General features: G+C 44.9%; 1 protein-coding gene across 1 annotated transcript in view; it reads left to right on the forward strand.

Moving 5' to 3' along the window:
- Window positions 1–16,154, forward strand: part of PIGL (phosphatidylinositol glycan anchor biosynthesis class L) — a gene marked incomplete at its 5' end in the record, with an annotated part of 52,679 nt that overhangs the window by 18,925 nt on the left and 17,600 nt on the right. The window contains one exon of the mRNA XM_042026593.1: window positions 14,576–14,666. Coding sequence (XP_041882527.1) covers window positions 14,576–14,666 — 91 coding nt within the window. The remainder of the gene's footprint in view (window positions 1–14,575; window positions 14,667–16,154) is intronic.

Raw genomic sequence — 16,154 nt, forward strand, 5'->3', positions numbered from 1 at the left:
GTGAAGGTTCAGGAGTCAGTTTTACTGTAGCAGTTCATCAGGCAGCATGAAAAAAAGGATGGTTTGATGTTGGAGAAATACATACAAGAAAGGCAGAGGATTTGAAGTTAACTTGTAAAATTATGTTGAGTCATTTTTTATATAATATCTGTCCCCTAGATCCCTACCCACTGTTATCCATTGCACATAGCTCTTTTCTGAAATGTTTCTTTTTCTTCCTTTGTGCTGTGTGACAGAGATAAATATGCAACTCTTTCTATTTGAGGAATCCTAGGAGTTACTGTAACAATAGTAGGTAGAAGTTAGACAGAAATGGCATTTTCAACTGCTGGCACACCATTTAAAATGCACTTTGCATAGCAATAGCAATGACCAAATCCCTGTTGAACACTGGCCAGGAGAATCCATCAGCGTGTTTTATTCATGTGGTATGACAGGGCAGTTAACTCAAGTCTGTATTGATTCTGTTTATTTCAATTTAGAGAACATCTCCACTGAGCTTTCCATGTAATTATTATACAGACAAGGAGCAACATCTAGAGCTGACAGCCAAGCATATAAATACAAATCTTTTGCAAAACATTCTGTCATGCTGCTTCTGCAAGGAGAGCAGGTCAGACTTAAACAGAAGCAGATTCTGCTGTCAAGATTTTTGCTGAAATTGCCTTTCCTCCAGCTCTGTTATGATTATATCAGGGCACCATTTGTTTTAGTCTCTCAGATGATCTCCACAGCTGCATTACTGTACAGAGAGAGAAAAACAGGGTTTAAACACACTGCGTAGGTTAAAACGTGCACTTTACATTGTAACTAACAGACTGTCAGTAAAATCCTCGATATTGACACAGTGTAAATAGGAGTTTATAACCTGCCGCTTCCTGAGATCCCAGGGAGTGTGTGGGTACTGAATATGTACAGATCCACGGTTCAGAGTGCACAGTGGGTGCCGTAGGTGACTTGGTTGTCCCAGGGAGGTGCACAATCAGAATTGTTTGAATGCTTAGGCAGGCCAAAGGTTGTGAACGTGAGACACGAGCTTGAGGAAGTCCATTCTGGGAGGGAACCTGCAGTAATTAGCTCTGCCACTTATTGCAGTTGTTTCCTTCTTAGGATGATTAAGTCACACTGATCTGGTCAGCCCAGGTCAGCCACAATGTTACCAAGACAACGAAGTAAACTGGTCAGTGCCCTTGAGTGTTGCACAGCCCGTGAAGTGGCTCACAGATCCCTGCTCCAGCTTTGTCCTGATGCTGGAAAGGTGATGTGGTGGGACACAACCTCAGCTGCTTGTACAAACAAACTCTTCATACAGCTGGAGTGTTGTTCAGGGCTCCTCAGCAGCAACAACCAAGATGGACAAGATACTCAAAACTGAACTGGACACACTCCATCCCATAACAGTGTCCATTGAAACATCTCTGTAACAGTCCCAGTTCCTGCCTGCTAAGAATTTGGTTAATATCTACTGTTAGACTGGAAGCACTGGGGGAAGGAGAGCCCTTGCTATCATTAAAAAGGAAAAGGAAAAAAAGTCTAATCAAATAAATCCCTGTAGTTCATTTCCTCTTACGAGATCTGTGCTCTGTAATTATATTACCAAAGAAGTCTTTCTTCTCTGAGTTCACGTGAAACCTTAATGGTTTTATTCCCCTTGGCCCTAGTTCAATCAGTGTACATGAAATTACAAAGTTTTTTGTTCCAGTGTAAACTTGAATTAGAAGATGGTGGGTGTGGTACTTCAGATTAGAGCTAACTATGAAAAAGAATCAATTCCTTAAAGGACACTTGCTAGGTTGGGAGTACATTTAATATAACCCCACTACCAAGCAGGAATTTTGTTTAAGAGAACCCAGCCCACCAACAAAGAGTGCCAGCAATGCAGAGTTCCCAACATACAGCAACTGTGAATAGAACTAGATGTTCTGTATGCAGGTAAGTGATGCTGGCAAATTGTTAAACACATATTTAGGTATTTTCATATCAGGAGTAAAACAGTGTAAAAGATGCTCAGTATCTCCAAGAAGTCGGATCAATTTTACTAGTTTGCTCATGGAGTTTTACTGTTGCTCTTGGTGAAGATACTGAAGCCAATTTTGAGGACTTTAGATAATTTGTTCTGAAGGAAATGCTGTTCAGATGATGCAACACCAGCTTTTTAAAAAGGAGAAAACAGAACTTGATGAAGCAAATAGGAAGTGAATGTTTTAATTTGTCACATATTCACCTTTTTCCTAATGTGCACTAGTTTAGCAAATGTGGGTGCTGTTTTATAATTTCAGTTTTATTGCGTCAGGAAGAAGGAAAATGAACTCTTTGCTGGACATCATTGAGCATCTTTTGCCTCTTGTACATTCTTCAATCCACTTTGGTTAAAATGAAAAACAGTATTTTTACTGCAGTGCAGGAAACTGAAATACCTTTTTAGAAACTGAAGTAGGATTTGGGGTGAATATTTTGTTATCTGATCCTTCTGTGCCAAGTGAAGCATTAAATGAAAACATTTGATTACAGTTCCATGCCAAGTCATGCCCCCTCTTCTAACCAGTCACGTATTAACTCTGTCTCATTGTACCTGCAGACTCCTTGTACAGTAATTTCAGGGTTTTTCATTTCAGTGTTGCAGTCTGTTTCTCTGCAATTGCCATTTGCACTGAAATAATTCATTGCATAGCCTCCCCTCCCTGCACATACATTCTACGTTCTTTTTATGTGACTGAAGCATAACCAATCTTGTCTACGTTTCATGCTATTTTCTCTTCTTTAACTGTTAATAATTAACCAAATTTTGTTAAATGTAGAAGTGCTCAGTCTCTCTTAGGATGAAGGATGGATGTTTTCCTATCAATCAGTTTTTAATCTGAGCATTGAAAAGTCTGACAAACAGTGCTTGAAAGAAGCAAATTTTGTTCCTATTTTGGGGTACAAAATGGCAGGCGATAGAAGGGGGCAATTCAGAATTGAAGTTGGTTGAATTCTTCATTAAGTCCATTCTACTTCTTGTCATTAAATTGCATCAGCAAGATATAAACCCTTCATTTTGAAGAAGGGTCACATCTGTAATAAATTATGGTCTCCCTTATTTAAACAGTAGCATTGTTATAAATATTTTCTTCCTGTATTTCTGTTTCATAAGCCAAATACTCAGCATTTCTCCTCTTGTTGTAAGTAGCCACACGATGGGCTGCCAAGGCTGGTTTATCATTTGCCTTGGGAAAGGCATTTTATAATATTTCAGGATAAAACATTTGCAGGCAGAGGTTTGACCCGTGGGGGAGAGAGGTGAGGGGTTTGCAGGATTGATGCCAAGAGACTGAGGCTTGAAGAGCTCCCACAGCTGCTCTCACCAGTGAGGGTCAGAGAACTGCAATGAGCCTGTTCCTGCAGAAATGAGACTGAGCCACTGATTTAGACTGAAATTTGTGTTAAGATTTTTAACCAGACCTAACAAGTTTCCTTTCTACTTTTTTTAATGCAACTTTTATGTTTGGATGTAGGGATAACTGGATGAACATGTGGAAGGCGGTTCTGATGTCAGGGCACTGCTTTTCCCTGCTGTATCTGCAGTGTCCATTCTTGTGCCAGTGAACTTGTCATCATGGCAAAGAAGAGAAATCCACACAACCTCTTACTGAGAATAACAAGGTTTTACTGGAGAGTACAATATTTTAGGGCAAGACATGATTTTTTGCTCGAAAGGAAGAGCAGACAAGAGTATTGACACAAAGAGTCATCCAGGACTGTGTCATAGCAGAGCACAATTAGGTGATGCCAAGGTCACACTTTGGCCCCTGGCAAGTTTTGGGGGGTACGTTTAAGCAGTTCCTTTGATGGTGGTGGTAGTGGTGGATCATTTGCAACTGTAAATGTGTTTTCTGCACAGTCCAAATGCCCAGGAATACAGGAGGCTCTGCAGAGCACCAGTAAGAGGCCTGTAGAAAATTGGATTGTTGTTTGCCCCAGGCAGTGAAACATATTCCTGGAGTGTGTGTGTGGGTGCTGCAGCGCTGAGCCGGGAGCTCAGGGCTCCGTTCCAGGCTCTGCCCCTGACTCAGCTCTGGTGCCTCGGGCTCTCTAGGGAGAGTTACCTGAGCTCTTAATTCTCTCATTAGAAAATGTGGAGGTTATTACTTGCTCACTTCCCCATACCAGCCTCACAGGGGTGTGAGTTAATGAACATCTGTTAATGTGTGGAAATAAATGCTGTGAGAGTGCCAGAGCAGTAGCAGCGCTCGCACAGCGGCTTGGGAATCTGCAGCTTTTTCCTACGGGATTGTGCTGTAAGACTAAATCACCATTTTAGCAAGGCACCTGTGGAGCACAGCATCCCTGTCTCCAAATCCCCCTCTGTGCCCTGGTACTTAAAAGTGCTCCCGAGCCCCTGGCTGGGACAGTTCTGTGCCACTCTGGGAGCTCTGTGCAACCTCGTGTAACCCAGGTACGTGCAGCTCATAGCACGCAGCTCTTGACGAGTGTTATGTGCCCAGCTCCAGTTCATTATCTTCACTCATCTGCCACTCATTAAGGGGAAAAAAAGATACTGTTGTCTGCAAAAATCGGATTTGTTACCCGGTGTGCAACAAGCCAATAATGGCACACTCGAGACAGACATTGATTATTTATTTGAGAGTTGCCAAGGCTGCGTGCCAGGTGGAATTCCACATATCAACCATCAGGACTTTTTAGCATACATTTTAGCAAACAAAGGAAGTTTTACATATTCCACATTTTTCAACAATACAGTTCCCTTCTTTAAAGCTTCCTGATTTCCCTGTCCCCTCGCTGGATGCCTTAGTGGGTTGATGTCGGGAGGACGAAGCCCCGCTCGCAGCTCCGATGCCCTTCCCATCTCCGGGGCGCTGCGGGCGGCCCCCGCTCGCAAGAGTTAATCGCTGCCAGCCTTTGGCAATGCTGGCCGGTCCTAGAAATCCGGCTGGCTGCTGGAGCGGCTGCCAGGAGCCTCCCTCGGGCTGTCATGTGAGCAGTGTAAACAGCCCGGCCGGGCGAGTGGGCGGCTCGGCGCTCGCCAGTGGGGCAGAGTTCAGTGGCTGCGGCGGGGTTACTGCCGAGCGCCGCGGGGTTGCCATAGCGAGCATTGCATAACGCTGGCAGCGGCCCCGGCCACGAAGGGCCCCGCGTTCCTTCTGCTCGGTTTGTTCATTGTTGCCGAGGCCCACTTTGCTGTCGCAAATGGCGTTCCAGGCGTAGTTCCTGGCTGGGCTGCTGTGGGAGGTTGCACTGGGAGCAGGGAGAGAGGAGCTTGCTCATGGAACCCTGTAACTGGGGCTTTCGCTTTGCAAGGCAGTGCCTGCAGGAGGGTTGTTTGCATGAGCAGAAACTTTGCATGCCGGTAAAGTTTGTGGGAGTAAGATAGGTGTTTAACTTCCTGATACATTGTCTTCTAAAAGGAAGTGATTTGATGTAGTACTAAATTTGCACCCTGCTAGAGAGCTCAGGGCATCAGAACATCAGCATTATGTGGGTACAGCATGACTGCAAGAATTAATGCTTCCATATCATTGCATAGATCAAATGGATTGCAGAAGATGGGAGTTTGTGGGAGGCTGAGAAGTCAGGAAACTTTTTGGCTGGAATTGGTAGAGGGAAGCTGGAACGCTGCAGCATGGGAAGCTGCATTTGGAATCAGGCCATCATTCTCTGGAGATCTCTGCTGAAGTTGCATCTGCATTTGCATACGTTTTGGCCTGCAAAACCCATGTCCATGAAGTGACTATTCTGTGCTTTCCCTTTCTAGATGATTAATTAAAGTGGCTGAGGGATTGATTTGGCTACAAGCTGTCTCCTGAGGTTTCTGACCGTAGTATTTTTGTTATGTGGAATAGACCAAGGTCTATCTCTTTGGCTGGAGTGATTATGCTTTTGGCTCTCCTGCTTTTTAAGGGTCTGGCCATTGAGTCAGTGGCAAAGTCCTGTTTGACTTTCCTGGGCCAGAACCAGAACTGCAGTTTTGCCTATACAGTGTGGTGTATTTATCGTTACGAGAGCAAACAGATTTAATATTAAGCTTGTGATGAAGGGTCACCAGGTTTATTTGGCATATGAAGGTTGTGGTATTTCAGTCATTTGGCTCTGAAAGATTTTGCTGGCTGCTGTGAGAGACTTTTTGTTCCTTCCCCTTGGGTTTGTACCCTTTCCACTGTGAGGTCCTGGGCATGTTAGGATGCATGTGTGTGACCTTTTGTGTGGCAGAACTGCAGTGCAAACCTAGCTAAGAACAACAGGATATTGCCTTCTACCTGTGCTCTTACAGCTCTTCTTCCAGGAGAGTGAGACCTCCTGCCCCAGTTTGAAACTGGAAGTCTGTCCTTGAGCCAATGGTGCCAGGACTTGTGTGAGCTGGACATGGCTTCTTGGTGAATGGCTTAACACACCCTGTCCCAAGCCCTGTCCTGCTGAGCTCTTCTTTTCTTCAAAGCATTTTACAAAACAAAATTAAGTAAGGGAGGAGTGAAGTCCTGTGGTCTGCTCCTCAGAGAGTCCTGGTTTTGCTGGTGATTTGTATTTCAGTTTTAAAACATCAGTTGTGACTGTGGGATTGCTGGGCTTTTTGTTCTCAGTCAGGACAACTTAGACTGTCAGGGCCCAGATGAATTCCAAGGCACTATGGCAAAGCCAACAATAATAATGAGGAAGCGAACATGGCTGGGAGCTATTCTGGGATCTGCCTGATCACTTAATATGGGCCTAGTGATCTCATTCCTTACAGTGCAGATGGTGCTTTGGGAGAAATATGGGCTGTGTTCTTCCCCTGTTACTGTGCAAAATATCAGAGTGGCCAGAGGCATCCCAAAGTGGTACCTAATGGAGCCCAGGGTGTTAGTAGAGATCAGTCCACCTTTTTTCGGGATCAGGTCAGTCTGTCCCTCCTGTGGGAGCTGACACAGACAAGAGCAGATGGTTCTAGGAGCGTGGTCCAAAATTCCCAAAGGCCACCAGCTGCTGTGGTCCATGTTTGCTGTTCAAGCTTTCCACTGAGCGTTTCCATTCACCTTCCTGGCCTTAGGAAGGTGCTGAACTGAAAAGCTGCTGCATGTATCCCTTTGCCCAGCAACTGTGCTCCTTGGTCCCAGACAGCTGCATGTTTGATGATGTTTCTCTTATTAGAGATCTACAGATGAAATTGCCAGCTGTTGCCAATAGATCTGTTACTTTTCAGCAAGTACCAGAAATGCACTTTGTCAACAGGTACTCAGACAAATGTTGGTGTATTCTTGTTTTGCTGAACTAGGTAGGGACTTCAGTGCTCTCCTTTCCTGGCTACCTGTCCAAGGTGGGAGAGGAATTGTCTTCATCTCACACTGCCCTGTTGTCTGCTGCCCAAACCACATTGCAGTGGGCCAGAGGAGGAACTGCTGGCCCATAATTCATGGCAGCCCCAAATCTCCTGAAAATGCTGTTTGGGCTCTGACTGGTGCTTTCAGTGACCTCTGCAAATGGCCCCAACAGATCACACACAAATCCAGCTGCTATAGAATGAAAAGGAGGCCTCTTGCCCAGCACTTGGCAGATCACTGCTGGCAGTCCCTTAGGGCTGAAAAGTGCTGGCTGTGCTAGGAGCAGGCTGCATGGTGGCTGGAAATGTGTCACTGACGTGGGATCTGTGGGCCCCGCTCAGTCAACAGGCACAAAATACAGTCTGGTCCCAGAATGGCTGTCAGGGAGACAGGGCTGTCACTGGCCTGGCTTGGGGTGTAGTGTCTGTGCAAAAAGCAGTGCTGCTTCCCAAAGGCTTGTCAGCCTCGAGTGTGGTTTGCTGTGAGACTGAGGGTTGGATAAGGAGTTGTAGACGTCTGCCAGGAATATTGTTCTCCAGTGGTGTGTCCCTCCTGGAAATCATGTTCCTCAGCTGCAGCACTGAGTGGTGACACCTACGTGACCAAAACAAGGTGCCCCATAGGTGACACACCCAGCCCCTGTCACATGCTTTGGCAAATGGGGTCTCCATTGTTGGGATGACATTTGGCCCAGATGTCTCAGCTTTCTTATGTGCTCTGGAGAGCCTGGGGGATTTTAAACTAAATATTGCTGTTTTTTGCTGAAAAGGACAGGTTCCAAGGAGTATTCTTGGCATTTGCAGTAGAAATCAAAGCAGTTTGTGATTACTTGATTTGGGAACCCATTCAGTGTTTGGCACCAGCCTCTAAGGAAGTCCTGACTGCTTGAGATGTTACCCTTGTTGCAGAGTTCCTCAGCTCCAAATGGACAGAACTGTGCACCATACTCATAATTTTTGAGTTTTATGCAGTATTTTGTATATTTTGGGCTAGACCTTCAAATTAGTACCAAGATGTTGAACTTGATTCAATACCCCATGGGAAGACAGTACAAGGAATAAAGGATAGGTTTGTGGGGTTCCCAGTACCCAGGATTGCTGAGACACATCGATTTCCATCCAGAAATCAGAGAACAGACAGAACACTTTTCTTAAAAGGATCCCAAACTTCTTTACATAGGGGTAAACATACAATTATTTCCATTTCACAGGCATGAATAGCAGAAGATTCGAATGCTGTGACTAAATATCAATTTAGAAATAATTGAGTGGAATTTTGTTTCCTGTCTTACACAGCAGGGCCTGATACCCTCTCCAAACTAGTTTTTTAAAGTTACTTTTTAAAATTAGCTTTAGCCATGATAGCTTCTATGTATTTCTGGTCTTGAAAGGAACCATCAATTGTTTTTGTTTGAAGACATTGAATATGAACTTGTTCCTACAGAGCTTTGTGCTGTAATTTATCAACAGGGCGCTGAGGCACAGACGTCAAATGAATACCAGATTTCAAATTATGATAAGCAATTGTGTCATCTCTGTGAATAGACATCAGTCTCTGCTGAGAAATCATCAATAATTCATTTTAAAAAATAAATGAGTACAGGGCCATTTGGATAGGTCTTTGCAAACAACCAGTCCTGTGTTCTGTCATAATTGCTATGAATTTAAACCCAAAGGATGCTTGTTTCTTGAAGAGAAACACCTGATCATGCCCAAGTCAAAAAGATGTGTTCCCTCACGGCCTAATTACCATTTCTCTTTGGGGAGGTATGGAGGAAGCTGGAGTGTCACCTGTCAGAGTTGTGCTGGTTTGTCCATGGCTCAGTGGGGAACATGCAGAGCTCTTCCAAAGTATTTTACTGTTAATATTCCAGTCATTAACATCTTCCCCACTTCCTTTACCCTCTACCTACACCAAACCCTAAGATGATTATTTCCAATCTTAAAATACAACTCTCAGAATAATTTGTGTTTCTTTACTATGAGGAGAGGGAGGATGCTGCTGGCGTAAAAATTTCTTGAGCTTCCCTGTCGTAGGTGGCTTTTCATTTGACAGTTGGCATCCTGCTCGAGTCCATTTCTCTCCCAAATTGTGGGTTGTTACATTCCAATAAGCACACAGCATCTGTTCTCTGTAGAACATGATGTTGCAAGATGCTGATCATTTGTCTGAGTGGGCTATTTTCAATTGAATCAGAGATGTACATGCAGCCTAACAGCAATAATTCCCTCCTGTCTGTAATTGCCCATTATAGGAAGAGAAATTTATAAATAGTTATAAAAGTCAGGATTTAGAGGCTGTGCTTCAAGAGCTAGGGCTAGCCAGTCTTAGCTTATCTTAGCATCATCTCAAAAATAAAAATTCTCTGCTCTACTTTGGAGAGCATGAAATAATTTCTGTTTACACAGTTTTTTCAATTACTTTGATGCTGTGATATAAAGGTCACTGATTGCCTCTAGTCATCACATGGCTTTTTCACTAATTGTGCACTCACATCATTTTGTTCTGTGGGATCTTTTGCTTCTTGATCCAGTTTCATTGCCTACATGTTCATTTCATACAGTTATAACTTTATACAAAGGGCATCCTCTGTTCCAACAAACACATTGTGGTCGTTGTTCCCAGCTGGGAACCTCGTGCACAGCAGCTCACCTGCTTCCACCATCAAGCCACCGACCTTTGGGCTGATTTAATGTAAAATCAGTCACTGGGGATAAGGAGGAGAAGTTATGCCAAAATGTTTCCTGGTCCCTAGCCTTGGACTAATTAAGGTTGTGCTGCAGGATAAAAAGGCAATAAGAAATGGGAAAGCTCTTTCATCCTGACCCTTTTGGTGTGTAGTGGGATGGAAAATCACATGGGCGCCTTGGAAGTTTTGCACTGGTGCCTTGGAGTGTGTAAATGGACACCTAAACATCTCCAAGAAGTCACTCTATTGCCCTCTCCCACAAAGGTTTCATGTCAGGGCAGAGAGGTCCCTGCTGGTCCCCATGGGGTGACTCTCAGGTAACCAGAGGCCCCCAGGGCCTGGGGATTTCCCAGCTCACAGATTTCCAGAGGGTCGGATCTCAAGGTTATCCCATAGCCCATTTGCTGTTTGTGGAGCCACGTGGACATCACACAGACCAGCTGTTGGGTTTAACTTAGCCTTGAGAGCAGTCATGAGAGCTTAGTTCATGAGCAGAATAAATTACACGGAAGGCTTCAAGAGAGGATTGTCCATCTGAATGCACTGGCTGCTGCTGAAAGGTCTGGGGGAGATGAGCAGTGGAAAATTGGACAGGGATTGAGAAGTGTATCATGTGAGAAGGGTATAACTTGGCAGTACATATCTGTGAAGGTTTTTAAATCTCTACCTTGGCCAAAAGTGACCTCCCAAATGACAGGAATCTGGTCGTCTTGAGCCCAAATGTTCCTAGAAAGACGACCCTACAAAACTGTGCTGCTGGCAAAGTGGACCGTGTTCTAATGGCCAGGCTGAGGTGGGAGAGGAGCTCCAGCCCAGGGCAGGCAGAGGAGGAGGCCTGGAGAGGAACTGGCACCAGGCAGTGATTTTTGACATCTCTCATTCTCAGCTGTAAGGCTGCTGGGCAAAACCTGCACAAGGTGGAGTGGTGCCTTACTGTGCTGATGTGATTTGCTATGAGCCCTTGTAGCTCTCCACAAGGACCAGAAGATCCAGGACATCTGCTGCATCCTTCCTGGGCAAACCTTGGGAAGAGGAACTGCAGATGCCGGTGTGTGCTCTGCTCAGCTTGGCAGGGAGGAAAGCAAAGGAGTGAGATGGAGAAAACCAGGGGTCCTGTCTGGTTCTTGCTGCCAGTGGATGGATGCATAGGCAGGTGCAGGATTTTGCTTTCTGAACGTGATGTTTCCTGTGACTGCTGAAATCAGTGAGCAGAGACAGACCCTTCTCCACACTGTAGCAACTGCAGCACCATAATTCTCTATTTCCCTCTTGAGGCTGCAGATCCCCTGGCACAGCTGTAAATTCCCTGTACAGTGCACAGCATGGCTTTCACTGAAAATTCTTGGGAAGACAACTCTTCTGGAGCCTTATTCCAATATTTTTTTTCTCATATGCATCTCCCCATTTTTTCCCTGCATCCAAGCAGCCACCTGCATTCAGTATCAGACACGTGGAATCCCATAAACATCCCTTCCAGACCAAAATAGTTTGATGGAAATATGGCCAAGTGCCCAAACCCCTCTGCCCTTCCCACAGCCCCCTCCAGCAGCATGACCTGGGAGGCCTCTGGTGCAGGATTTATGTCTTGACTTGTGGCAGTGACTGACAGCAGCAACAAGGAGCTCTCTGGGGCAGGGGACAGGGAGGGTGGGTGGGGAACGGTGTCTCCTGGGACGAGCTCCAGTCTGCTCCAGGGAATGTGCTAATTTTCACTCCTTTATAGTCCTTTATCTCAGCCCTTCGACCTTGAGCTCAGAGGCATTATCAGCCTTAGCCAGAAAGGCAGCGTGCAGTTAACCACTGAAATGCTGGATGTTTCTCATACAAAATCCTGTAGGTAAAAGCAATGAATGCAGCTCATTTCAGTAGTGCAGCACATCAGGGGACTGTTCAGGTTTGGTGAGAACCTATTTACGATATTAAGAAAAATATTTTTTTATATATGGTTCTGTGAGCAGTTTTCAAAGTTTGATGTCCCTACAGAATTCCCTGGGCATGTGGAGACCTCCTGTAAGCCCGTCCTGTGTGCATGGCTGCACGCTGTGTATGAACTCGCTTTTCTTCATCACCTTTGCATCCTTATTATACCCAGTTACTGATATCCAGAGCACAGGCAGAAAAGTACTGCTCTCATGTGAGCCCTTACTATCACGGTAACACATTTCCAACTTTATAAAGTATTATACAAACTCTTACTATAAAAGTCACTTCCTGGAGCAGTCTCGATGAATGTATTTATTGCCAGTTCTGCTGCTGACTTCTCTGGGTGACTCTGGGTTTGTCATTTAGCTGTGTGTAAGTTTTTGTGTTTGCAGAATGAGCTGGGAATACTTCCATGGGCCATCGTGGCTATTAATGAGTTAGGAATGTGCTTCTGTGCATGTGTCTCTTGTTTGGCAAGATCAGCTTCTCTTCTGTACCTGATAAATACGATGCAAGAAAAAGATTTCCTTACTGGGAGTAAGTGGTCTCTCTCTGACCAGCAGTAATTGGGTAGAAGCAGAATTTTGGGTGGAATATTCCTGCTTAATCAGTTCAGTGTTGATGGAGTTAATTTGCTCATGCCTTCAGATTGTTTTGTTTCCAGGGATTCTAAACCGTTGCCTCCAGCTGTTCATTTCCATTGACGAGGATGATCTTTATCTGTCTAAACTAGTTAAAACCTGCTCCACTACCCAGCAGCCTTTTTGGAGACAGCCCAATAAAGCTGAGTGCGGTGGCTATGACACCAAAGCCTCCTGGACATCATAAATTCCAAGCCCTACTTTTTTTTTTCCTGACCTCTCACTGTTGGAGCACCCTTCCTGTTTTAATGGGACTCTTCACTTCCTCCATTTAACCCCTGTCCAAAAAGGGGCATGATATTTGCACCGTAAGTGATCAGTGTAAGAATCCCTGTTACACTGATTTGCTGCTTTAATATTATCAGATTAAAGCCTTGACAGACCTCAGAGGTATCATTCAAACAACTGAAGCACTGTCAGACTTGCACTTGGACTCTGCTCAGTGTGGTTGTTTCTTGGTGATATTTTAGGTGAACCATATTTTTAAATGTGCAAGTTTAAGGCTTGTTGTGACACGCTGGGACTTGTCATACCTTCGGGGTCACCAGGGCCACTTCCTCCTCAAACAAGAGATGGGAAAGTTTGTGTGTGAGCAGATGAGGTGCAGGTTTGTTAAGCTGATGAGACAGCCACCAGATGTTGCAGGGCATCTTTCCAGTGGTGGAATTCAGGTGTCTGGTGTACATCAGGCAGATATGCTGTCTGTGCCAGAGGGAATTGCCAACAACACAAAACTTTTCTGTTGCTGTAGTACTGCTACAGGGACCAGAGCTGGAATGTGTAGCCTGGTGTAGGAACTCCTCCTCTTGTGCTGGGGTTTCTAATTCACATTATTTGGGCCGGAGCTGAACAGGAACACGTAACACAACAGGGAAAATCTAATGGTCAGTTTGGACATAAAGCTCTTCCTTCCACTCCAACTACTGTTAACAGCAGTGGGAAGATCTGTGGCCAGAAGACCTCTCCTGAAGACTCAGGCTGAGCTTTATTTTGGAATGTGCCAAGGAGACATTTCCCTGTTGTTCTGTTGCAGATGTTGCCGTCCCTGCAGTCTGGGGAGTGAGCAAGGCCTGAGCAGTGTTGGGATGTAGCTCCTGCTCTCTGCTGCAAACAACTGGATCAGTTCAGTTCCAGGCCCCTGTGTCTGTGGGAGAATGCTGTGTAGTCATTTTGCTGCTGAACCACCTCACAGCAGTTATCAGACTTCCAGAGGAGGGAAAAGGTCTGAGAAAAAGACCAGTTTAGCGTGTCATTATTGGGCTTTAGCAGCTGTGTGTTATCCTATTGTTACTAATAACCTTTGCAACGTTGTGAGCAATGTTTTCTTGGCATCATTCAAACATAATGACTGGGGGGTCACATTCAGTTCTCAGTTGTGTAAATATGGAATGTTCTCTTGGCTGTCTGGTGCTATTTTGCATTTGGCTCATGCTCCCTGCCCCTCGAATCCTGCAGTACAAAATACCCAGGCAGGGAGTTCAGTCACAGTATGCTCTGCATACCAGCTGGGTATGCAAAGCACAAAATAAACACATGAACAACTACTATCAAATCCAAGCCATATAATTACAACTCTGCTGTCCTCTGGTTGTGGTTAATGGGTTATTCCTGAATAAATGAGAGCAGGAGTTTGCTTGGTGCTTTCCCAATGTAATTCACCAGTAGATTAAGATTGGGAAGTCTTTCAGAAAAATGTGTTTTTAAAGGGGTTTTAAATTTGACTGGGATAAATCAAGAAAAAGAATTTACAAAATAGATGTTGCTTGAAGTAAAGCAGTCACAAAGTCTGCCTTAATGGTAAGAAGAAAGGGAGACCTTGGCAGATCCATGAGGAGGGTGTAGGAACTGCTCTTTCCCTTCCAACCCTCTAGTATCCCAGCCTGTAAGGCTTTTAAGTAAGGTTCAGTGGTTTTATATGGTAAATAAATTTATCTTGATTTAATTCTGTGCTTAAGAGGATCTCTCTTGTCCAGTGTGGTCCTTACAAAGTTCTCAGCAGTGAAGTGACTGATTGTCCTTCTCATTTTCAGGGATCTTCCGGATAGTCCTGCTGTGGAGTGGGACACACAGCTCCTCGCCACCCTTGTCCTGAAGCACATAGCAGCCAAGAACATCAACCTGGTAATGTGACACTTTCTGCAGCACATTGCCACATTACTTCTGAGTGTTCTGGGCTTTCCTTTTCCCTCTGGAAGCTTTCTTTGGAGCCTCTAAGGTTAGGATGTATCTTCTCTCTCGGGAGAGCTTTCTTTGCTTCCCAGTGAGAAATGAACAGTGGAGGAATTTCTCTTTTCTAACTCTTCAAATGGTTTCTGTGTTTTAAAGTAACCATGTTGTGATGGAGAGAGCCCATCTGGGGTTTAGACTTAGATTTAGGCTTAGATTTGAAGCCCATTGGCAGATGTGTGTTAGAGAGCTTGATTAGCAGGGTTATAGGTCAGGATTGAAGAATATTAAACTGGGGAGATTTCCTGGCACTGGTATAGTTTGGGGGTTTTTTCCCACAGAACAGGAATAAGGGCCTAAGCATGGAAAGGGTTGTGTTGTGTTCCTCTCTGTTGAACCCTGCTTTGATCAGGCATGGCACTGTCACACACTGATTAGCAGCAAAATCACGAAACTCTCAAAGCCTTTCAGCACTTCACAAAACAAGAAACCACATCTCCTGTAGCATGAAAGCCCCATGAGCACAAAACCAGCATCATGCATCCAACTTTGTACTGATTCTGAGGCTAATTTTCCATGAAATTCATTGCTGTGCACGGAGACAAATGCAGTTTTCCTGGACTCCTTTTGTGCCATTTGGCCCCCTGAATAGATAGGTTTTAATCTAATCTGAAAGCTCCAAACACAGGAGGATTTGTATTGCATGTTTGTGACTCTCAGGGGCACAGGGACAAGTGCACCAAAACCCCAGAAGAAATTCTGAAAACACCAGAACTCCTCTGGATGGTTAGGAAGGATTACATCTTTGCCTCGGGGAAAATTAAACTCTAGCTGTGCTGGGGGAGGCTGGAGTCTGCCACTACCAGAGCAGAGCTGAGCAGGGAAATGTGGGGTTTGCAGAGCAGGAAACATTCCCGGGCATGGTGCTGGCCCTGCTGGGCTGTCCCTGCCCCCTGCATTCCCATCAGCTCTTCCCTGAGCAGCACCGAGGACAAATCACTGCAGCAGGACACATCAGCAGCACCAAGGGCAGCTGGAGCAGCTTCTCAGGGCTGCTGGTAAAGAACTGCTCCGGAAATGTTCATTATTTGAAGTGTCCCAAGCAATCACACAGGTCTCAGGTGTTTGCTGTAATACCATTCATTTAGGAGCAGACTGAATTTGCCGACAACAGCAAGAGAAGCACCTAATTACTTTTGTTAAACATCCTGCAATTTAAGACTTCAGAGTTTGCTATCTGTGATGTCTCTGCTGTCCTAAACCAACAGCTGTGCCTTGAAAGGTAAACTGAGTCCATTTTTCACTAATGTTGAAATTGATAGAATTGGCTGAACATGTTAAAAGAGCCTTGAAAAAAACAAAAACTAACAGTTTCAGACCAACTCAGTGGAGTCAACATGACTGGAAGATGTGTATTGTTGTAGCTATCCCAGTGGGAAAACT

This window comes from Corvus kubaryi, unplaced genomic scaffold, assembly GCF_017639235.1.
Source record: "Corvus kubaryi isolate FWS band 111438036 unplaced genomic scaffold, C.kubaryi_AGA036_p1.0 37284, whole genome shotgun sequence".
NCBI classification, from domain to species: Eukaryota; Metazoa; Chordata; class Aves; order Passeriformes; family Corvidae; genus Corvus; species Corvus kubaryi.